This window comes from Bactrocera neohumeralis, chromosome 5 (genome assembly GCF_024586455.1).
Source record: "Bactrocera neohumeralis isolate Rockhampton chromosome 5, APGP_CSIRO_Bneo_wtdbg2-racon-allhic-juicebox.fasta_v2, whole genome shotgun sequence".
Lineage (NCBI taxonomy): Eukaryota > Metazoa > Arthropoda > Insecta > Diptera > Tephritidae > Bactrocera > Bactrocera neohumeralis.
The window spans coordinates 76,696,069-76,719,476 of record NC_065922.1 but is presented as its reverse complement, the minus strand read 5'-3'; the positions used below and the strand labels follow the sequence as shown (position 1 = coordinate 76,719,476).

The 23,408-nt window shown below is 40.3% G+C and overlaps 3 protein-coding genes across 5 annotated transcripts in view; 1 reads left to right on the top strand and 2 right to left on the bottom strand.

Annotated features, from left to right (window-relative positions):
• The first annotated feature begins 219 nt into the window (after positions 1–219).
• The window catches only part of LOC126759697 (ceramide synthase), a 39,527-nt gene continuing 16,338 nt past the window's right edge, over positions 220–23,408 (top strand). Inside the window, exons 1-2 of one of the 3 annotated variants that reach the window (XM_050474714.1) lie at positions 220–399; positions 3,218–3,633. In XM_050474714.1, the coding sequence (XP_050330671.1) occupies positions 3,344–3,633 (290 nt within the window). In that variant the 5' untranslated portion in view covers positions 220–399; positions 3,218–3,343. Of the gene's footprint in view, positions 400–433; positions 556–826; positions 932–3,217; positions 3,634–23,408 lie in introns of those variants that run through there. The other 2 variants (XM_050474716.1, XM_050474717.1) reach the window with 2 other exon arrangements.
• LOC126759695 (uncharacterized) lies at positions 16,408–18,147 on the bottom strand. Its single transcript, XM_050474712.1, has 2 exons — positions 17,181–18,147; positions 16,408–17,120 (listed from the first exon to the last, which is right to left on the bottom strand). Exons 1-2 carry the CDS (start codon positions 18,124–18,126, stop codon positions 16,480–16,482), a joined length of 1,587 nt encoding a protein of 528 aa, XP_050330669.1. The 5' UTR covers positions 18,127–18,147; the 3' UTR covers positions 16,408–16,479.
• LOC126759691 (microtubule-associated protein futsch-like) lies at positions 18,886–23,370 on the bottom strand. The gene has a single exon (XM_050474709.1). It carries the CDS (start codon positions 23,154–23,156, stop codon positions 19,092–19,094), a length of 4,065 nt encoding a protein of 1,354 aa, XP_050330666.1. The 5' UTR covers positions 23,157–23,370; the 3' UTR covers positions 18,886–19,091.

The following is a 23,408-nucleotide window of genomic DNA, read 5'->3' as shown; positions in this document are numbered from 1 at the left end:
CAACAAATGTTTGTGAACTAGATTATGTTCACATTTTATAGTTCATAATTTGCCCTTAAATAAATACGGAAAATATTGTCTTCAAAGAAAAATTGTTCAAATTATCTGCTTTCAAATTTCGTAACTAAAAGTTATTATATTTATTGCGTATAAACTATTTGGGGCAATAATTGTCAAAGATGGCAACACTCAACGGCGCGACTTGCTCGCCTGCTGATTACTTATTTTAATCAGTGCAATTGGGTTTTAAATCGCGTACAGCTGTTTAATTTATTAAGTGCTGGAGTTTTATAAGAAAAAGTACTTTTGATTTGTGATAAATATTAACTGAGCAATAACTAAATTTCCCACCTTCTGCAAAAGTTAGTGAAGCAAGACGAACAGCCAACTACGAGAAAGGTGATTGTAATTTTTTGCTGTACCGTAGAGTGTCGTATGGAGTAGCTGATATTGGGAAATATAGCCTACTTACTTCTTTTTTTAATAACTTTACATATAGTAAAGTATTGAAAATGAAATTAGAGCAACAAAAAACAAATTGAAATACATACATATGTAAGTATGTACATATGCTATTGCGAACATTTGGAAAATTGTATTTGTATACGATGATGCAGTGGAGTATAATACAATGCTTGACGTTATTTATAGTGAGCGGGCAGAGGAATTGTAAGGCGCCGGCATAACTCATTAAATTGTACTAGTGTAAACTGCATTGTACTGAAGTAGTCATAATCGAAAATGAAATACATTGTGGTGTTGTAATGGCAAAATTCCATTTGACCAGTGCATAGAAAAACCGCAAACACTTTGGTGACACATTTTTGATAAGTGGCGGCTGTGTCTAAGCTATAATTCTTATGACATCTGATTGCCATTTTACGCTGACTGAATTACAACGTTGACTTTCTACGCTAACCAGTGTCATTAGGTACAATTTATATTACACATTTTATCCTCATGGAGCAGCACCCATTTTTACTACTTGCCACACCACCTGGTACATGTGACGCTCCAATTTCAATACAGTGCTCTTGCATAACTTGTCATGAAAACATGTTCTAAGGAAATGAAACTAATTTTGGTTTTAATACACCCACGCGTATTAAGATTTATGTGTTATTTGTGTCTGGAAACAATTTTAAAACGAGTGTGGAAGTGTCTTCTGGTCATGGCAGCAGTTTTAATGCATAATGCCATCATTTATTTCAAACTGTTTTATGTAGAGACACGGTGCTGTTTTGTAGAAATCTGTAATCTATTGCTCGCTTCATGTGACTACATGTAGTTATCATGGTTGGCATATCTTCCTAACTTGCAAAGTCCAAGTGTATTGTCGCTTAAAAATATTAAAATACATATGTACATACACGTTTGCGAAAGTGGGTTCTGGCTTGTGTGCGCATTAATTTAAGCCGTTTCGCAAACCCACGTAGAATAAGAACAAAATGTCGAATGGAGGGGGTAATAATTACAATCGTCAATTGTAAATGATTCTGGCTACTTTGTGGAGCAGTGTCACACAAGTTTACAAACCACTGTCAGTTTGCAGCTGAAACAGCGATTGGAATCAATTTAAGCAATAAAGCGATTCTTACATCATTGTCGCTAGATAGGTTGCTGCTATACATATGTACGTACATATGTTTGTACATTTACAACACACTTGCTAAAAATACCTGTCTATGTTATACTGGTTTAGAATGAGCAGTCATCGTCATTTCATCATGACTATGGGATGTGATCAATTCTACTGTTCTGTAAGCTCACCGTAATTTATGCTCAGAAACTGTGAAGGAAGGGCACTCAAGAATCAGTTGTTAATATATTTTTGTTGCTTGAAAATCGAAACAGTAAAAACTTTTAAATTATATATGAAATTCTCTTAGTGTTCTATGTTTTATTTTTTTTTGTTATTTTTTTATATGGTAGTCTTTTCCACATTCCCATATTAAATATTCCGTCATTATCGTCGAATGCACCTTATATTGCGTATGTCTGTCTGAGTTGCCTCTAATTTTCCTTATATTACACACTTTTAGTAATAATATACTAAGTACGTGTGGCTGTGCGGTGGCGCTTGGTGTCAACATGTCTGCGAAATCGCCTCTACGGCGTCATTTAGCTGCACATTTCATTTGCTTTCGTCATTTTGAAGATATCTTTTGCCAAATACAAGTGCATGTGGGCGCTTGTTGTGTGCGCGTGGCGCCTAAGTGTGGGGTTTTATGGTTCAAAGAGTGTATGTCGGAAGGGATGATGATATGGCGTAACTGAGTCAAGGGCGGTAGTATATAAAATGTATAATATGTGCTAATATTATAATGTTTTTAATATATGAAGAAGCACATTATTTATTTGAAAATTATTATACAACTAATTAAATTTCTATGTATGTATGTACATAAGTATGTATAACTCTGAAAGCCATGGAAATGTTAATATGATGTCATATTTTGCTCCAATTCCACGTCGATATTACTATACACATATTTGCATATATGTATGTATATGTATGTAAATATACATTGATTTTCGCTCTCTACTTTTCACCTTTAACCCAGTGTTAATAACATTCTATTATTGTGTCTTTAAAAAAGAAAAAAACATGCACTTTAAAACAATTTACTCGCCATTGTCTACACTTTGCGTAACCATTATCAGTTGCCTTATCACATTGTGTGTTTACTTTTATTTTGAGTGTCATTTTCCGCTCGCTCAAAGATGCTGTAGCTGTGTTAGAGTAGACTATAGCTCAAATTGCTCCGAAATTCAATGAGAGAACGGCAAAGCGAAATCCGATAATCGCCATGCCAAGTTTATGATGTACATACTTATATTATACTTTATGGCCTTGCCTATTCTTGCCTTATTCTTAAAGTAGTGTTTAAAAAAACGTGATTTGCTGATAAGAGTGATAAACAAGAAAGCACGTTAACTACTTGATACCCTTCACAAATAAAGAGCGAGGCACTAGTTCACCGTCATTTCATTCTAGTTGTTACAAACTTCGTGGCAAGCTTATACTCTGTATAGGATATAAAAAATATATAGAATGCATATATTTTCCAAATATCAACAAATGACTGTAAAATTTTTTATTGCATGAGGCACATTTTCTAATCTTATCATTTGATATCATTTCTTATTATAAAATGCACCGTTATCATTATTCTTTAGCTATCTTATATTACAAATTTCTTATATATCATTACAGCTACGTACAAAGGACGCGCACACTACTAAAAATACACAAGAACAATAACACAAATAAATAAACTGTTTTCTGGCGACGCACACACAAGTCGCCGCAACGAGCACAATTACTAAGCCAGCACAAATTATGGGCGCTAGCAACGTCCTACAACAGCGCCTGCGTGGCAGCGGCTGCTACATGTCCTTGGCCTGTTCCATTGGCTCGATGAGTTTGGCCTGCGGCAGCCTGCTGCAGATACCCAATATTACAGATCGCATTTCGCTGCAGCGTGGCCTCTTCCTCACCTCGCTGGGTTTCATATACTTTGTGTCGCTGACAGATTTCTGCAATAAGTACCTGTTGAAGACGAAACGCGGTTTGCAGTTTCGCAAAAAATATCGCCTTATGATGTCGGATGTGCTGGAGATTACTAATAAGTGAGTACACGTGTGTTGTAATTAGTTATGAATCACGTGGATATTTATTTAGCGCTTGGTATGCTCGTGTTTAAGTGCTGCTTCAGTAAAAGACATGAGTATGTACATACATACATATTTACTATGTAGACTAAACGCCAAAATTTTGCTATTTTTAGAATTATTCTGGGTTCAAAAAGTTTAGTTCTCATTTCGTATAAATTTTATTAAGAAAATATACATATATACATATGTATATATAATGAATTATTTTGTTTTAAATTTTGTATATTTTTTATCTCTGTTAATTTTGATGTCGCTATTTGACTCATGCAGTTCTTGTTTTACCATTATTTTAGCCAATATTGTATTTTGCAGTTTCGCAAAGGTTTTAGTGTAAATTATTTTTTCAATTATACATGTTCATTGAAATTTCATGAGTCAAATCAGTTCGCGGTTTCCATTATTTTAGCCAACACTGTATTTTAATATTTATTTATTTTAACCGCAATAAGCTTGCACCCAATTTTGTGACATCAAAGCTTAACAGCTTGATTCAAACGAATACATACATACTTACCTACATATATAGTACATATGTACATATGTATGTATGTGTAAGTATGTATGTCGAAATAAAATTGTCAATTGTTCAATGCGTTTAATTGCGTGCTATCGAAAATGTTAAATATTTATATCAATCGTGTCATAACCAAATGTTCATTAAAAATATAAAGATAAGATACATACCCACTTACACACACATACGTTTTGTACTTTGTCAGCTGTTGCGGTTGTTAGTCTATTAATTGAGTGTTTGTTTACCTGGCAAGCACGCTATTATCGCCACAAAAAATATAAAAATTAATTGATGTTTGCATTTTGTTTTGTTTACCTGGCGGGTGATTTTTTAAGAGCTTTTTTAAAAAAAAAACGCTATTATCGCCACTTTATTTGAAACGTTAAAAAATATAAAAATTAATTGTATAGTATGTTTGCATTTTGTTGGGAATTGTGTAGTGAAAAGTGTCTCTGTAGTGATCAATAATATATAATTTTCGGAGCAAGTGAACAGTTTTCGGATTAAAGAGGGCAACAGGCGCTGTTGATACTTTTTAAGCCAAGCACATTAAATTTAATTCATTATTATTCGTTAAAGCTATGTATGTATAATGAAAGTGAAAGGCTTTCGAACCGAAACTGAGTTAAAAAAACAAAACTAAAAAGCATTGAGCATCTTTCTCTTTGACACCATGGCCGTGATCTGAAGCAGAATTCTAACCTCAAAAAAACAAATAGAAATGTTTCCATACAACAGGCGCTGTTGATTCCGATTCATTATTATTCGTTCAGTTTATGTGGCAGCTATATGCTATAGTGGTCCGAAAGCGGCGAACAATGTTTTTCATATTAATATATTATGTACTACATACATTACTAGTTGTTGTAGTTTTAGCGGTATAATTCTGCCGAGTTGTCAGTTTTTGGTCAAATTCCACGCATCGCGAAGCTATAATTAGCATTTATATTCTTAAATTTAGTCAATTAGCCATATTTTTAGATTTTTGTGCGATTACTTATTTGCAATTTTATCTATTTTTACACTTTTAATAATGTGTTTTTGCTTGCGTTGCATTTGCTTCAAAGTTCAAAGGCTTAGGATATGGCATTTACCATTTTTTGCTACTTAAAACGAGTGACAAGTGCTCTCTGAATCGATTTGCATATTTGCGAAAAGGGGCACGAAAATTAAACGCTACAGAGTGTTTGACAAATACCAGGTGCTTAATTTGAATTTAAGTCTTTAGGTGAAATATATTTGTAAAGTTTACTAAATGACGAATAAATTAGACCGCATATAACCGCAATGAACGGAAAAGATGAGAAGTACGTCAGTTTACAACTTTATTCGAGATGTCACTTTCATAAATAATCAAAATGTTATTGCTGTCATCCGTTTACTCTATCGACAAGCGATTCCCGAAAAGTTCCTGCCTTGCGGGTATCAAATAAATAGAGTTTATCTCTTCTGAGCTCCAAATTAGTAAAGATACCTGAAGCCTCTCTAGAAACGAGCAACTTGTCGTTAAATACACCGATTGTAGGCAGCGGTCACAATGTCCGCTCCAGATTTCACAAAAAAACCTCACAACCAGTACAACTCTTATATTATGAACTTCAATATCGTTCACAAAAAAATTTTATAAATAAACTTGAAGTAAGATATACAAAATTCTATATACAGGTCACATACTTGTATGTATGCAGATATGCAATTTGGTCCTTCAAGCGACGGCCTATTCAATCCTATTTAAGCTGCCACGTTCCCATTGAACTTCCCGCTAATGGCTTAAGGTCTGACAACCGACAGGCATTTGGCTCGACATGTTTCGATTTCTGTGAGTCTTTCGAACGTTTTACCCGCTTGTTTCGCTGTATTAGCTGACGCAGCGTGATGGGCGTGTGAAAGGATATGGTGTAGTCACTGCATGGATTATTTGAATCCGATTTATCGGTTTCTTTTGGCGTGATCATATCCGATTTTTGTACTAATCTGCTCTCGTTTGCAAGCCTCAATTTCGATTCGTGACCTCCCAGCCAAGTGCTTAATTCTTTGTTGGACTCGGACAGCAATACACTCGAGCCGCTACTCGAACCCAGCGTACTGCTACTGGTCTTGGTATTTATACACTGCACTGCTTTGTCCTCGCGCTGCTGCGGCTTTGTGGCCTTATCCTTTATATGCCTGCTGTGCTTGATACGACGACGAAAAGTTCGGTAGTGACGAAATGATTTCTTCTTACCAACGCCAACACGCGTCACTTTGCTTATTCGCTCAACACTTCTTTTGGACTCTTTATGCAGCGCCTTAGGCAGACTCAGCATACTAAGCCGCTCAGCTATTTTGCTAATGGGCTTAGTTTTTGTTGTGGTCTTAAAGGCTTGCGTGAGGCGTCGCAGTATAGCTATGCTCGTGTCTCCTTTTTCTGCGCAAACCGCTTTACCAAACTCTGAACTTTGTTTTAAACTTTGGAAACATTTGAAGCTGCTCCTGCGCGGGCACCAAATGGATATGTCACTTAGTTTTTGCGTGAAATCTCGGAAATTAGTCTTTCGTAAGCGGTCGGCCTGGGAAGTGGCTGTTGAAAGCTCCAACTTTGGCGTTTTACGCACCGATGGTGAAATTGGTGCCAGTGACACTTCTTTTAGTGATTGATGCTGTAGAGCTCTGCCAGCTATCTGCGCATTGCCTGTGAAATTTGTGGCTTTTAAAGTTTGCTTCCTCTTCTTCAGCGCTACCTTCATTTCCAGAACTGACTGTTGCATATTTACTCCTTTCTTCAAAGTATCGGCAAGCTTCTTCTTAACGATTACTGATTTGCGCAATACTTGCGTATTGAGTTGTTCTGCGCCACCTTCCACGCGCTCGCTAACGGTGCGTCGTTTCTCGTTCTCCAAATTCTTTTTGCTCTTGGCGAGCGCTTCTTCGAAATGTGCGGAAAGCGAGTACTTGTCTCGGCGTCCCCTTGACCCAATATACAGGCTACGCTTTTTACAATTAGTTGACACTGGCGGTGTGGACTGTGAGGAGCGTGGACGTTTTTTCCTACCAGGGTGCGTCCACATATAACCCTCCTGTGAAGAGTTGAACGACAGTTCACGTGGTTTCATTATCCATTCCACAGCTCTGGTATCATATGGCTTTTGCACCGACGTTTGAGCGCGACAACGACGGAATCCATTGCGCATCTTCTCGAATACCACATTATGAAAGTTCCAGGCGCCAGCCCTATTGATATTCGTCTCATGCTTCGGTTTGGCGCTAACATAGGGATTATTGCCGGTGTTGAGCGTCACATGCCACAAATAATTGCTGTTGTTGCACTCACTTTCATGATGAAACCTTTGGTCGCCGAGTTTACGCATTTGACACACATCTTTGAGTCTAATGGGCGGGTCGCGGTGATATACTCGCTGAATGGTCTTTGCGATTTTATTGTGCGGACAAATTTCACCTTTATCAAATAGTATGGGCTCGTAAATTGGAAATTTTGGCATTTTTTTATTTATATTTTTTATTGTTGTCTAATTTTGTAAATTGTCTGCCGGAAAATAGAAGAAAACAGCTTTTGAGCGACGAAAGCGACTGAGTCGAAAGAAAAATTACAGATGTTCTTAAAATTCTTTTACAAGACCTGCACTACACAATTTTATTTCGTACAGTAACAAAGTACAAAAGATTCCCCAAGGACAGAAAGGAATTCAGATTCTGAAATACATATATGATTATAGGAGATCCTCTTAAAAAGAGCTCGTGTGTTCTTTTCATTTATAACCAATAGTATATCTTCGATGTGATTCCTCTCGAATCATTGCTCAACCCTGTGGTTTTCAAACCTACTCTTGGCCACTATTGTAGGTCCGTTGAAAAATATTCTTTATGATCCCTGATCAACCCGGTGGCTGTAAAACTTATACTCGACGACAATAGTAGGCCCGTAGTTAGTTCTATATTGAGTAGGAGCAACCATATATGTAGCTCTGAGAGACTTCAACCTTTTTTGTAAGAGTTTCATTTGATCCTCCTTTCTCTCTCATATGGGCGGAGGAGTTCTGTGGCGAATCTAGCTCTCTACGCTACCAACTGTAGATGACCCCGAGAAGTTTTTTTTGAATACTCTGTCTTACCTTTGACTGCGGAGCCCTGCACATCAATCGAAAATAAAAGGAATTAATTTCAAATTTCTTCAATTTATTTATTTTTTGGCTAGAACACAGTTGTCTCAACTGCGCATGTTTTCGAAAGCGGTTGTGCCAGCCGGTCATGCAAATTTTGTGCTATTTTCAAAAAGTGTACAAAAATATTTTACAAATTTTATTTCCAAATTGACCGCTTTCTATGCGGACGACTTTCCCCTGCCTTTCAAATAGATATTTCTTAGACGAAAAATCTTCGCTTTCGGCGGCGTTGGGGTTTTTTCTTCGTTGGACTTGTATTCGGTAACATGAAATCCGGTAAGATCTTCGTGCTGGGTTCTTGTTTGAACATATCCACGGAGCTTAAATTGCGCGGCAAATAGATAGCGCTATTGGCGTTACGGTAATACTCCATTTCGACGACGGACAAGGTCCTTTGCAGCTTATTTTTATTGCGCCAACACATTCCCCTATTCTGTACCGTAGAATTGGCGGTCAGTTTCCTGCTATTAGCTCGCTTGGGTAAACCGCCGCTGAAAATTGGCAAATACTCCATCTTCAGAAAGTTAAGGCCCACAATGTGACTTTCAATGCTTCTTTTCTGTAGCCAAAAAACAAATGGAAGAAATTAACGAAAATTCTATACGACAGTTAGAGCTTTGGTAACTTTTCATGACGCGCAGATACCTCAGCTCTGTTTGTGGCGCAGTTTTAGCAAAAACTTACAATTGAAATTGCGCGGTTTTTAATGCTTTTACAAAGTTTTTTATGGTAAATTTCGACGAATATATTTTATGGAAAACTTCTTGTTAAAGTGAAGAAGAGCATCAAATGTCGGCTCTAAAAAAAAATTGTAAGTGCAGCCAGAGATCGTTTGTCGTTATAGAAGTTTACACAGGGAGTTACTGAACGCCATTTTTAGAAAAACTGGGGCACGTTTCGTTAGGTCTTGCAACATCTGCGTGGTTTTATTGGAATACGTGAGAGACCGCTGATCTTCGTTAGGGACGCCGATCGTTTGCTTATCTAAGCTGATTTTCTTTGTCTAGTGATCTAGTTGTAATAGATTGTTTCCGACATTGTGGATGAATATTTTTAGTCGACAATAGATGTCACTTCGAGGATTTCACATGCATCGATGGAGTTAGAGTAGATTTCTGGGTTAGTCATATGATCTCTGAAGCATTTCTTGGGCGTTTCGCTTGGCTGAGACTGGTCCCTCATACTGTGTTGTGAGTCAGTTGGATGGGAGAGAAAAGCTCATACGACTATCAATTTTTATTGTGTATTTTCAAACGCATAATTACAAATATGTGAACTGTTTCATAAGCTTGTAGTTCTTACTGTTATGTGGATCTGTAAAAGCTTACCGTTGAAGCGTCTTAATCTCGATTTGTCACGGTTTGACAAAATCTGTCTTGTTGCACATTTCGCACATAACAATAACAACCCTCCAGCATATGTAGAAAATGGCAAATTCTAAGCATTACTAACCCCCGGCAAGATTTTTCTCGAGTAAAAACTGAAATAATACTGGTTATAGCGGCCAAAAGATGCCAGCGCCATTACGCTGTAAATTCAGCTGCTTGCGTTCCTCGTTCCACACGCGCGTCGGATAGTGTATGGCGCGTTCTAAACATTCGCCGGTTAGCGTGGTACGCTGCAGATTTTTAGCGCGCTCAGCTTTCTCCTCAACTTCAAGCGCCTGCCTAACCGTGCCCTTGCGCCATAATTGCTGCTTTCGTAGCAATTCGTCCTGGTATTGGGTGTAGCTGTCACCCTCGCTGCCACCATACTCCACTGTAATACATTCTATGTCCGAATCGGTCTGCTCATCATCCGTTATGCTGAAGCGTTCTGCGCGACAGTGCTTAGGTGTGGCGTGGATCGTCGCTGGTATAAACGCCGGACTCAAACGTGGTTGTGGCTCATAATTTAGTCGCCCGTTTGCGTCCGCTTGTAGTTCTTTGATATTTCGATGTGCGCCTGTTTTCTTGTAAAAAGCTCTACAACGTGCGCAGCGCTGCTCGTTTTGTGTCTGCAAGCCGTCCGTTTTGCAGGACTCACTGGAGAGTCCGCTCGAGCTTGCAGCACTTTGATTTGCCGCTGAAAGGATATTCAACATTTTTAACTGCATATTCTCGGGGTTTGAGCTGCCGAAACTTTCCTTAGTATTTTCCGCCTTCCGCTGTGATACCGCCGACATCTGCGACTCTTGACTTGAAAGTTTCGGTAATTCCTCTTGTCTGCCGCTTTCCAAACGCGGACGTGTCGGGCTGTAATTCAAAACGCAACTTAGCTCTATGTTGGATTGCGACTTTTTAAGTTGTTTGGCTCCCAGTTCGTTAGAGTCGTTGGCTGTCTTCTCCTGTTTTAAGCGTTGTGCTGCTATGGCGGCTTGCTCAGGCCAGAGTCGTGTGATCTGATGATTCGAATCGCTTTTTTGCTCTATAAGCGGCCGTTGATTTGCGCGCTTCTCCGCGCTCGAGCTCTTCGATATTGATTTCTTCTGTTTCTCAGCTCGGTAAGTGCTACTGTTCACGGGTAAAGGTATACGGGATTTCCTAGCAAATTTATTGTTTAATTCGTGTAGTCGATTTGTGACATGCGGTTTGTCGTGTTGTTGTTGTTGAAGCGCGCTTTCAACCGCACTGAGACCACAACTCTCGGACAAAGATGGTGTGCTATTTGGCGACTTCAATTGTCCGTTTCCACTAACTAGTTGTGACGGTTTCACTGCAGGTTCTATTTCAGACTTCGATTGTTTACCCGTCATATGCAAAGATTGTGCCATTACTGTGGTAGGACCGAGTTTACACTTACCGCTGCTTGGCATCGTTAACATTTTACTTTGATTAATTTTAGCTAAACGCAAGATTTCTTCGGGCTGCGCAATGAATTCATCTGCGGCGTAGAGTTTGCCATCCGGGCTGGAGAGTTTGGTCAGCAGTGTTCGCAGCGAGTGCTGTGGCAGCAGCTCGTTCATGGTCAGTTCGGCGCAAATTGCCGCTCTTTGTTCCAATAGCATATCAGAATCAGATCCTTGTGCTTCTCTAAGAAAATTGGCTTGCGTATTGCGTTCGGCATTTTTATTAGACTGCGGATAGCCTGTTACAGTACCACTCGCATGTTCTTTCTTACTTGCTTTTGTGTTTGCGTTCATCTTTTTTATTGATCCGTGGCCACTGGCGGCCTTGAGGGAGTTAGCTTCATAGCTATTATTAGATTTAGGCACCATTGTTCGCGCCATATTTCTGGCGTTACTTAGAGCATACTCCTCTATGTCGTTAAAGGCGGGTTCAATTGCTTGCTTACAGCATCCATCTGCTCTGCAAGTTTCTTTAGTTGTTTTAAAAGCTTTAGGTTGTGTGGCTCTCTCTTTACAAGCGCAATCATCCCTACACCTTTTGAGCTCATCCCTTGCTAGCTTGGGTGGTCCTGCTTGATATGACTTAACCGTAATTTTTCTCCGTGCCTCTATCCTATCTTCATAGTAGCTGGCGGGCACATACTCCTCATTTTTTTTAGTGGTTTCCTTCTGGTTTGTTTTGTCCTTGCGTATGCGTATACTTAAACGCTCTTCAGAGCTGGTGCTGTTGTTAATTTGTGGATCTGCAGTATTTTTATCGCTGTAACTCCCCTGTTGCGCTTCCACCGAATTTCTTCTGCTCCCTTGCTCGCTTTTACTTACTGCATCCTTCCAGCTCTTATCACCTTTACGTTCCGTTGCCATACTATTTTGCATTAATGTAATATATTCGTTTTCGTTATCTTCAGCTGATTTACTGCTCTTGCTATTTCTGCTTTGTTTTTTAGTCGATTTTCTTTTATTTTTTGTCGGCTCTGGGCTGCCGTTGCTGTAACGCTTCGGGCTAGATATTTCGTTATTGGTGGGGCCTCCACTTTGCAGTTCTATGGTTCTTGTGAATGTTTGTGTCACTGTTCTGCTTTCGATTGGATCGCAAATGCATTCAAAATTTCTTAGCTTCGTTCTCTCACTTTTAGGTACCGATATTGGGATTTCGTCTGATTCGCAAGTGCATACACTAGTTCGTGGAGCAACCCTCTCGCTTTTAGGTGCTGATGCTGAACTGTCGTCTGTTTCGCAAGTGCATTCAAACATCTGTGCTTTAGACCTCCCACTTTTATGCCTGACTGTTCGGGCTTCGTCAGAATCGCAACTACATACACCGGCTTGTGGATGAACTCTCCCTGTTTTTGGCCTGACTGTTGGGATTTCGTCCGGTTCACAAGTACATTCAAATGTTTGTGGTCCTGTTTTCCTGCATTTAGGTGTCCATGTTGAGCTTTTGCCTGCAACTTCGTCTAAATCGCAAGAACATACACCAGATTGTGGCTTCATTCTCTCACCTTTAAGCCTGACTGTTGGGTTTTCATTAGAGTCGCAGGTACATACACCAGGTTGTGGCTGCATTCTTTCAACTTTGGACCTGACTGTTGGGTTTTCGTCATAATCACAAGTACATACACCAGCTTGTGGTTGGACTCTCTCTGTTTCAGACCCGACTGTTGGGATATCGTCTGGTTCACAAGTACATTCAAATGTTTGTGGTCCTGTTCTCCTGCATTTAGGTGTCGATGTTGAACTTTTGCCTGCATCACAACTGCATACACCGGCTGGTTGTTTGATTCCTTCTGTTTTAGGTCTGACTGTTGGTCTTTCAGCAAAGTTACAAGTGCAAACTCCTTTCCGATTTTCATATGAATGTGTTCTATTCTGCAATTCGTCTGTTACAATTTTTTGTATGTGACTTTTAACCATCTCATGCATAATCTCTGTGGCGAGCTCCTTAGCTTTCGAAGCGCAATCGCATACACAGTTTTCATACATATTTTGTGCTTGTGTTCTGTCTCTTTCACGATCTCGGTTCCTGCGGTGCTTTCTTAGCAAGTTCGCGATAAACTCTCCTTCATCTTCTTCATCCACGAAGTCGCAAGCCGAATGATAATCACATGAGTCATACTTGTTCTGCCTTAGCGCATTTATACGTTTTGATTTCTCTTGCAAACGCTTTTTCCTTATTATCTCTCTTATGATTTCCGATTCTGTATCCGATAACTTGCTGCCGCAATTGCATTTGCAGCGTGACTTACGTTCCATGCACATTCGTGAGGGTAACTTGGGCTCATTGTTGTCAAATTTTAGTAAATACACGTCGTCATTCACTACAGGCGTGCCAGTTTCGTCCATCAGATCACAGGCGCAAACTCTACACTTTCTTCTATCCCGATTGAGCTGCATAATTTGTTTCACGACTCTTGGATTCGTCGCTGCCAAGCCATCTGCTAAGCTTTTTGGTAAACCATCAACCAGTTTATTTGATCTCTGTAACTGCAGTGACGTGCTGTCCTCACATTGTTCCGTCTGTGTGCCAGCTGTGTCTCTAGCCATTCGGCAAATCGCCACAATGCGACTGCAACACTTTTTAAGTTCTTTGCATGAGGTTCGACTTAGACTATATTGCATATCATCGTCACTCCCGCTATCCGTGTGCTCATATTTTCCGTGGCGCTTGCGACGCATGTCTCTTTCGTTGTAACTACTGTATTCCGAGTAACCGTTAGAGGTTTCATCACAATCGCTGTCGCTAAAAGAATCGCAGTGACGTTTTTTTCTTTTGTTTTTATTTTTATCGCGTTTTTTGCGTAGGCACTCACGTAAATAATCGCTGTTACAGCTACCACTTGAAGTTTGTCTCTGCATTTCTTTATCTGTACTGAATTCCTCATTCATTTCGGGTGTATTCTCTTTTTTGTTGCTATATTTGCTTTCTCTATTTGGTTTAGATTTTTTGTTAGCTGCAACTTCCCCACTTTTTCCTTCGCGGTTAGTTCTCATTGGCCCGCCTTTCTTGCTCTTGCGACTCGCTTTCTCTGACTTTCTACTTCCGCCTTTTTGATTTCCGTGATTTGCTTCGTCTACCAGATTTTGGCTATTGCTATGCTTCACTTCTTCGTGTTCAATTGTTCGACTTTCGTTCGCTTTAATTTCAACGTCTATGAGATCGCTGCTTTTTCCATTGCTCTCCTTCAACCCATCGCTATTGAAAACGTTGTAATTCTCAGTTTCTTCTACAGAATTTTCTACTCCTGCAAATTGCCTCAAACCTTTATAATAGGTATCCATGGTAGGATTGTTTATGGCATCTGTGGATAAATCTAATTTTTGGTTTGGAAGATTTGTTTGTTGAAGGGACTCGTTGCCAAGGCTATAAACATTTTCTGCTTTTTGGGTTCGACTTGGGGTGGCGTCTGCTATTTGGCCGTTTGATGTCAGATACTGTTTGGATGTCTGTTGTGTCTCTAAATATCGAAGCTCATTGATGTTTTTGGCAGTTCCGCTAATATTGATTCCATCATTGACCGTTACATATTGGTTTGACGCACTTGCTGGCTGCCTGGTCTGGTGGGTTTGCTCACGTGAGTTCCTGAGCAAACTGAATTCGGTATTTTGCTTTCTTCCTTCGACTGAAATTGGCTGTATAGGTTGTTGTGTTACAGTAAATTGTTGACTAAACTGCGTTGGTGTTTCAGCACGCATATTCGACTGTTCCAGAGATTCTACAGTAGGCATTGTCTTTTGTAACGTCGGCCCTTGTGGTGTGCGCGAGAGCACATATTCCTCGACATGGGATTTATATATGCCTTTCGGCAGAGTTCGTATCGAGGCATGTATTGCTGCGCCTGTTGGTGGTGGGGTGCATGCTACGGGTTGTCTGCTTGCTCCAGGCATATACTCTTGCGGCATGCCTGAACGTAGCGGCATTGGAGTAGGTTGTGAGTAAGCCACGCATGGATATTGCGGAAATGAATAGCGTTGCGTTGTAAATTGGGCATTTTGCACTTTTTCCTGTGCTTGTGCGGGCAACTGCGGAGTCGGTGAAGTTGCAACTGTTGGTGCGAGTGCCTGTGGCTGCGTTGCTGTTGGCGCCAATTGTGGTATCTGACGATATTCTCCTTGTTGCATACATTTACCAGATGTCTTTTCAGCCTCCGTATTTTGTGAGCAAATGCAATTCTTGTTAAAACTGGGATAACGCGTGTTTTGAGTGGGTACATGCGTTATATGCGTTTGATAGACTATTTGCTGCGGCAATTGCATCCCAAAGTGAGCATAATTTTGTTCATAATGGGGCGTGTTCGGTGGTATATCCCTAACTTTGGGCTCGTCTTCATTTGTGATACTCGTATTTTCTATTATTGCTGGCACCTTTGGCGCATAGGCCTCCCGTGTCGGGGCAATACTATTTGTTGTCGTTCCATCCGTCACATCACCCAGTGTACGAAATAATTTATCCATAAATCTCAACATCGCCTTCGTGGCGCAAGGGTTTTCATTTATAGTTGCGGCATTTGGAGGAGTATTTTGAATTCCTGGATGGTTAGCAGTCTGTTCCAAATAATTCCCACTTGGTCCGTCTGCTGTTGGTCGTGGTCCTTGAGCGTTAATAGCCGCTGGTGGATGCTCCCTTGTAATACGCATACAATTTTTGGTGTCTACCCCATTTCTTCTCCTCTTGTAGTCGCATTCGTCATCGGCTTTGTAGACCGAATCATAGTGTGTTCGGATCCTACGGCAATTCTTTCGTTTTCTCTGCCTACCTTTACTGCTGCTTGTCGTAACAGTAATTTCGGAGTCACTCTCCGTCTCCCCATCAGTACTATCACTGTTATTTGCGTACCTCGAGCTAGGGTAAGTAGAATAATCGCGTTCATCTGTCGCGAAGTGCTTATTTTTACCGCGACAGTTGCTATATTGCCACACATAATTATCGCCTTCATAATGTCTCCTTCCGCCGCCTTTTTGACGTGTTATTTCGCCTTCAACGCAAGCGACCTGAGGTATACGGCCGTTTTCCTCAACCGTCAAGAGCCGACGAGACATTGTTCACATTTATAATTTTACGTTTGAAAAATTGAAATTTTCATTTATTATATTTTCAAATATTTTTCATGCCCAACTTCTTTGAATCGTTTAGAGCGATTGCCATCGAAAAAATATTTAAGAAATATGTATATTTATTTCCACTCAAAAGTAACAACTTTGGATTTAGTACTACTTGCTTTACTTGGGGTTTTGAATAGTATAGAATAGTACGAATAGAACAGTTTAGTTTTCGGTTCTTTTCGGATATCGTGGGGACACGTTCACCTCTTACAATTGCACTGCAACGCTCTGTTCTTTTTGACTCGCATCAGAATATACTCATAGCTTTCATTGTTATTCGGTGAGCATAATGGGATTGAACAAAAATTTTCATTACAATCTACAACCGTGACATTCGGTATGATTCTAACACTGGTGGCTGATAATTTTTGTAGACCATTTTTATAACCATACGGATAGATGGGATAGTTTGTGTTCGCCCCGTTAACCGCCTGACTGCCTGCGCTCTGTACATAATTACCCCCTAAGCTCTCCCGGCCGGCGACACCAGACTGAGTCGAACTCCTTACCGGGTGTGTGAAATGCATATTCTCTGGATCGAATTCTGTGGGATACCTCTCCATAAATGTAAGACTACTATGCTTCTCAACAGCTTCCAATGGCTTAGAAGGCTCTTGTCCGTATTGATGTGATTGCTGTTGTTGTTCGTAATGCTGCTCCATTGGAGGAGCTAATTGATGAGCGTGTTGTTGATTTTGTTCTGGAACTTCAGTGATCGGTTCGGCACTACCAAACGATTGCCTTGGAGCGTTTTCTAATTGATTCTGATTGTCAGTTACATTAGCGAACTGGCCGTTGTTGACATCAAATTGCTTGCCTAAAACGCGGGTTTCAACTGGCTCTGTAAAATCACGTTTGGGATTACTTGGATAGAAGTAAGGTTTTTGTACCATGCCGTTACCATGCAGTTTCTCTGGTGGTGGTAGTGGTGGTGGCTGCGGATGCGGCAGTGTTTGCGGTGGGGGCGTGTATTGCTGGGGTCGAGTTGTCGACGTTGCTTCTGGACTTTCGGTAGGACTTGGCGTAGCAACATCAATTTCGAGTTTCGTGCCATTAGCATTTTGTAGTGTGCATAATTTTTTGAACACCAGTTGGAAACACTGCAGCATTTGCTCTTCACTCAGCTCGCAAAAATGTTGTCCGTTCACAGGCGTCACGCTTTGTTCGCGCGCGTACGCCATTTCCTTCGGTGCGGCAACATTGTTTTTGCCGCGTGTGCAGCTGCAAAAGTCTGCATTCCTATCGTAACCGTTCGAGGGACGTCTATCATAACTATACGACATTCTTTCTTCGTCATGATCGGCAACACTATTGTTGCGGCGTGTGCAGCCGCAAGAGCCTACTTTTCTATCGTAACCATTCGAGGGACGTTTATAATAATTATGCGACATTCTTTCTTCACTGTCATCGTAGTCGTCGGCATGCTTGTATCGTCCACTTCTTGAACCCCTATGCCCGTTGCTGGTGCTATTCCGTGCATGTTTCGATGTATGCTCGTCAATGCTTGTACCACTGTCATAACTATATCGCCTTGGTTTTCGCGTGTGTTCGTGCTTCTTCGTTTTATCCTTACTGTTTCTCCTTCCATTGCCGTTATCGGCCGGCAAACTTTTTTCTTCGATACGAGTTTTAACATATTGCAGAAATTCATTGTCTGTATTTGTTTCATCGGCTCTTGGTAAAACAATTTTATTTCGACTATCCAATTTATAAATGATGGTTTCCATTCGAATATCTCCATCGAGTTTTTGCTTATTGCTGCCGCCCTTGTGCCGCTTTCTCTTGCTCTCCACATCGGATTGCGGTTGTCGTTTGTTGCGTGACTCAAAGGAGGATTTTCTTTCCATTTATGCACATTTGTAATTTTGCGTTTGAATATTTGTTTGTATGCGGTGAATTTTCTTTTCTGATTTTGGTTTACAACAAATTGACACCTTGTTTACACATTTTGAAAACTTTTAACCCTTCGGTGGGGCTCTCGAATTAGCCTTACATCCCAGATCTTTCGAAATAAATCAAGCGCTCAGTTTAGCTTAGGTAAATAGGCTGATATTCGTGAGACCACGTACAATGCCACTTGGACTGCTGGATACACTTGTTCGTTGAAATCCCCGGAACTGTAAAGTACGGATCAAAAAGACCGTTGTATAGCTACCAAAGCCCTAGAACTAGCCGCAAATTTATTCAGTCGGCTAGTATCTACTTCAGGTAAGTCGGCAAGTTCGCAGAAAATATGGCAATCAAATTGCTTCAACCTTACTCTGACCGAAGCTTGACAGTGAAGGGGACCAGCAGTTGAACAGCGAAATGTTTCACGAAAAATTACTAAAACTGTGTCTTCCCTTTTTAACTCTCCTTGAAAACATTGAATTTAAGCTGGAGCGGTGTGGTCAGCTTGTAGCTCATCTCACCTAGCACTTTTCTCGTAGTCCCACTATCGAAATTGACTCGCAATTGACTAAAGACTGTGGGCTTGTCGGAGGGTTGTGCACAATGCGTCAAAACTTTCCAAAATGAAAGAAATGGGAATGGAAATAAATATGTATATTTAATTTAATAAAAAGATGATTTTACTTCTTAAACAAAAAGGTTTGCGTTAGCAGAAACTATGAAATCTGTAAACTATTAGAAAAATAATTATCAAATTATACTTTAACTTTTTCGCTCCGGAAAGCTACGTTTATTTCTTGGATCCTTTGCACATATTGCAGTTGACAAATTTAACGCGAAGACTACGTCTTACATGAGACCACCCACATACATATTTGCATTGGCAGTCACTGCGGTCACATATAAAATGTAGTTGCTTGCCTTAATTTTGACAACCAATACCGTAAGCATATCCCTTGTGGAAATTCTTGTCGGACTTCCTGCGCGTATCGCTGTTTAGTATGAGACTGTAGGTCATGTGCCTGGCATGCGCCAAGGACACGCCTACCTGTACTGGTTTCCCCAGCACATATTCAGGCACATACGTGTTCTCAATACCCGAATCACTCGTGGAGTTCTCAGTTTGCTTTTTCGTTTTGACTTTACGTTTAGGCGTCTTATACGTAGCGCTGGACACTTTTTGCAATTTCCTTTGACTATCTTTATCTTCCTCGGCTTTTGGTTTTTCAATTTCTTTAGTTTTCTTTTGGGATTCTTGTTTCTTTTTAGATTTGTTTTGTAAACTGGACCTGTTCCTTTTTATCGCGAAACTCGAACGGTTTTGTTGACAGTAAGTGAGGCCTTTGGATTTCTTGTCGAATTCGGTTTGCGATAGCAGTATTGGACATCGCTTTTGTTGCATGACTAGATTTTCAAATTCTTCATAGAGCGCACTGCAGTAAGAAATATTTTCAGGTTTCGGTTTGAGGGTTGCTTCATCTACTCTTTTTTGTTTTTTCATGTTAATGCCGTGTTGTGACTTTCGCTGCCGTTTAGCTTTGTTTGGTACACACGTGCTTGAACAGCAAGTCCAAAAGGATGTGCCTGACGACTTGCTCTTCGGTGCTGCATGCTTAGTTTCGCTCGGAATCGGCGCGTTCTCTGTTTCATCTCTGGCAGGAATATCGTCTAGATCGCCATCACACCAATCCCAGCAGGTTCGAAATGACGTTTCCGATTTTGTTTTAGTTCTAGGTCTACTAATTTTCGTTTTGCTTTGATCTTGTCGTGGAGGACTTTTAGATTCAATTGGGGCAAGTGGTTTAATGGGTTTTGGTTTAGTACTTCTCTTTTTGCAAAATGCACAGAATGCTTCGAACGGATTTTGGGCCCTCTTCCTAGTTTTGGATTTCATGGGTCTCCTTTTGGTTCCCTCCAAAGTTTTTGGCTTACTCTTTTTATCAAATGAACAGCAAGAAAAAACAGAAGTGTTAGATGGCTTCTTTTGCACCTTTTCTGTGCTTTTGACTTTCACAGGTTTTTGCTTAGGAACATCTACTTTCTTTGGCTTATCCTTTTCGAAGATTGGGCAGCAGGTTACTTCAGACGACTTCTTTTTAACTTTTGTCTGTACATTGGTTCTCGGTGGTTTCTTTGGAATATCGTCTGATTTCTTTTGACTATCCTTTTGGAAGAGTGAACAACAGGACGTTTCTGATGCTTTTCTTTTAATTTTTTCCTTTACTTTGGTTCTAGGTGACTTCGGTTGAGAATCATCTGTTTTTCGTTGCTTATCTTTTCTATAAATTGAGCAGCAGGACGCTTCAGATGATTTCTTTTTTGGGGGTTTTTGTTGAGTATATTCCGATTTCTTTTGTTTATCCTTTTTAAACGCCGGGCAGCAGGATACTTCGGAAATTTTTTCTTTCACTTTTATCTTTTGTTTGGTTCTCGGTGGCTTTGATTCGGGTGATTTTTCGCTCTGGAAAGCTGGTTTCTTTAGAAGTTTTTCCTGGTTTTTGAGGTTTTTGGCATCGTCTTCCTTCTTTGTTTTGCTCTTCTTATCGATCGAACAGCACCACATATTAAACAAATTTCTTCGGGTATCATCTGATTTCTTGGGCTTACCTTTTGTAGAGATCGGACAGCATGATTTGCTTGCTGGCTCTTTTTGAACTTTTTCTGAGATTTTCACATGTTTGTGTTCAACTTCCTTTTTGGTCTTATCCTTTTTTGGGATTGAACAACATGACACATTGGGCGATTTCTTTGGTAACTTGTCGTGATCTTTTGCCTTCGGCGGCTTTTGTGCAGTGTCGTCTAATTTCTTCGATTTCTCTCTTTTAGAGAATGAACAGCATGACACGGTAGATTCTTTCTTTTGAGGCTTTTCCTCATCTCGGGTCCTCAATGGTTTTTGTTGAACGTCAGTTGGTTTCTTTGATTTATCTGTTTTAGGGAACGAACAACAGGACACATTGGAAGATTTCTTTGGTAACTTTTCTTGCTCTTTTGTATTTGGCGACTTTTGTGCGGTGTCTTCTAATTTCTTAGATTTCTCTCTTTTAGAGAATGAACAACATGACACCTTTGATTCTTTCTTTTGTGGCTTTTCCTGGTCTCGGGTCTTTGATGGTTTTTGTTGAAGATCAGCTTGTTTCTTTGATTTATCCGTCTTAAGGAAGGAACAACACGAAATATTGGACGATTTTTCTGGCAGTTTTTTATGTTCTTTGGACTTCCGTGGCTTTTCTTGAGCATCGTCTAATTTTTTTGATTTCTCTCGCTTGGTCAAAGAACAGCAGGATGCAAGAGATGTTTTCTTGCGGGGTCTCTCGGGACTTTCGGCTTTTGGTGGTGCTTCTTTCTTTGACTTCTCCTTGTTAGACAAAGAACAGCATGACATAAAGGATGACTTCTTTTCAAGTTTTTTACTCTCTTTCTTAGCACCAGGTGATTGCTCTCGCACTTTTTGTTGGCTAACGATCTTCGCGGGCTTGTGCTTAGAAAAATCCTCCTTCTTTCTTTTATTGTTTATGGCGAACGAGCAGCAAGATACGTTAGAGTCTGTCTTGCGCACTTTTTCAACTTTTTTTGGCTTCTCCGATTTAGGATGGGGCTTGAAAGTTACCGCTGGACGTTTCACATTTTGTATTTTCGGTTTGTTAATTTGTCTACCATTCTGACATCTTCGTCTCAAACAGCCAAAGCAGAAGCAGTCTTTGTGTTTTATCCGTTTGGTACGTTTTTCCTTTCTGTCAGAAGAATAGAAGGAGCTATCTGATTTACTCTTACCAGTTTTAGGTTGCTTTCTACGTTTTACATTGATTTCTGCTGATTTGGTCATTCTGGGTGTGAATGATTCATCCTCGGACCGACGTTTTTTTTTTTTTGACTTCGAGCCGCAACAACCTGGCTCCTCTGGTGTAGGTGGTGGCGGCGCTTTGCGCACCACTTTCGGTTTCTCTCTTGCGTATGTTTGCTTCAATTTTTCCAGTAACTCGATTTCTTCGGGTGTCAGTGGACATTCCAGCGATGCTGTCGGCTTTTTACTTTTCTTGGGTGCGCTCTGCTCCAGTTTATACGCCTCGAATTCCTCCTCCTGCTTATCAGCCTTGGATTTTTTCTTTCGTGTGCCACAACATCCTACCTCGGATTTTTTATCCTTATTCTTTTGCTTCTTATCGTTCTCACGCTGGGATTGTGAGCGACGTTGACGCGAGGAAGCGTCACCTTTACTATTTCTCGTTCTTGTCTTTGTTGTGCTCCCGGCATCAGACTTGCGCGACTTATGCTGTTTATGCTTGGCGCTGTATACTGAGTCATCACTTGAGCTTTCAAGATAGTCAATATCTGCATCATTTTCCCTCTTCTTGTCCTTCTTCTTCTTGAAGCATGTTGTAGCTGTTGTCGGCTTGTTGGCTGTTTGTCGCTGCCTGGGTCTGGTGGTATAGATTGATTTGAGCTCTCTATAACGTCTAACCTCCTCTTGTGTTTTGAATCTTCCATGCAAATACGAATTCGGTCGACTGCGGCTCTTCCTTTCATGCTCTCTTCTCGGAGATTCCCTTTCTTTAGATTTTCTTCTTTTCGATCTCTCCCTTTCTACCCTTTCTTTGGATTTTCTTCTTTTCGTCTTTTCCATGTCTTCCCTTTCTTTCGATTTTCTTCTTTTTTTCTCTTTATCCACCCTTTGCTTACTTCTTGATCGTTGCGACGATTTTTTGAAGCACAAAAATCCTTTTGATTTGTCTTCCTCATCCTCATCTTCCACTACCGTTCGTGAGTAAACTTTCGATAATCTACGTAATTCCTGTTGCACATCTTCATCTAGCATCACATCACAATCGCAGTCACAGCCGTATATGTCCGTTAACGATTCGCCCATTTGCTTGGCGTGCGGATTGAACCAAAGTTCACGCACCTCCTTCCCCTTCCGCTTGCCGCGTGCTTCATCGCGCTTAAGACTCGATTTGGGCTTCGCGCCGCGTGGTTTAGCTGAAGGCATTATGAATATACGATATGGGTATTCTTTTTTACAGGATCACACAAATATGTAACTGTATTGGAGAATGCGTGACCGCAGGTTTTCCACAAATCAGTTAAATTTTTGTTGTGTTTTTATTTAAATATTTTTTTTTTTGCTCAATTATTTGCGCATGCTGATCGCGCTAATTTTGGGTAACGTAATCCTTTACGTTGTTTTATTTGTAATTTATTAATATTTTTTAAACGTAAAAATTTCGAATTTGTTTACAAA

Coding starts and splice junctions, on each gene's coding strand:
- LOC126759691 (XM_050474709.1), bottom strand. CDS start 23,156: ATGCCTTCAGCTAAACCACGCGGCGCGAAGCCCAAATCGAGTCTTAAG.
- LOC126759695 (XM_050474712.1), bottom strand. CDS start 18,126: ATGGAAAGAAAATCCTCCTTTGAGTCACGCAACAAACGACAACCGCAA. Junction 17,121..17,180: donor ACCACCAGAGAAACTGCATG/GTAACGGCATGG, acceptor GTGATTTTACAG/AGCCAGTTGAAACCCGCGTT.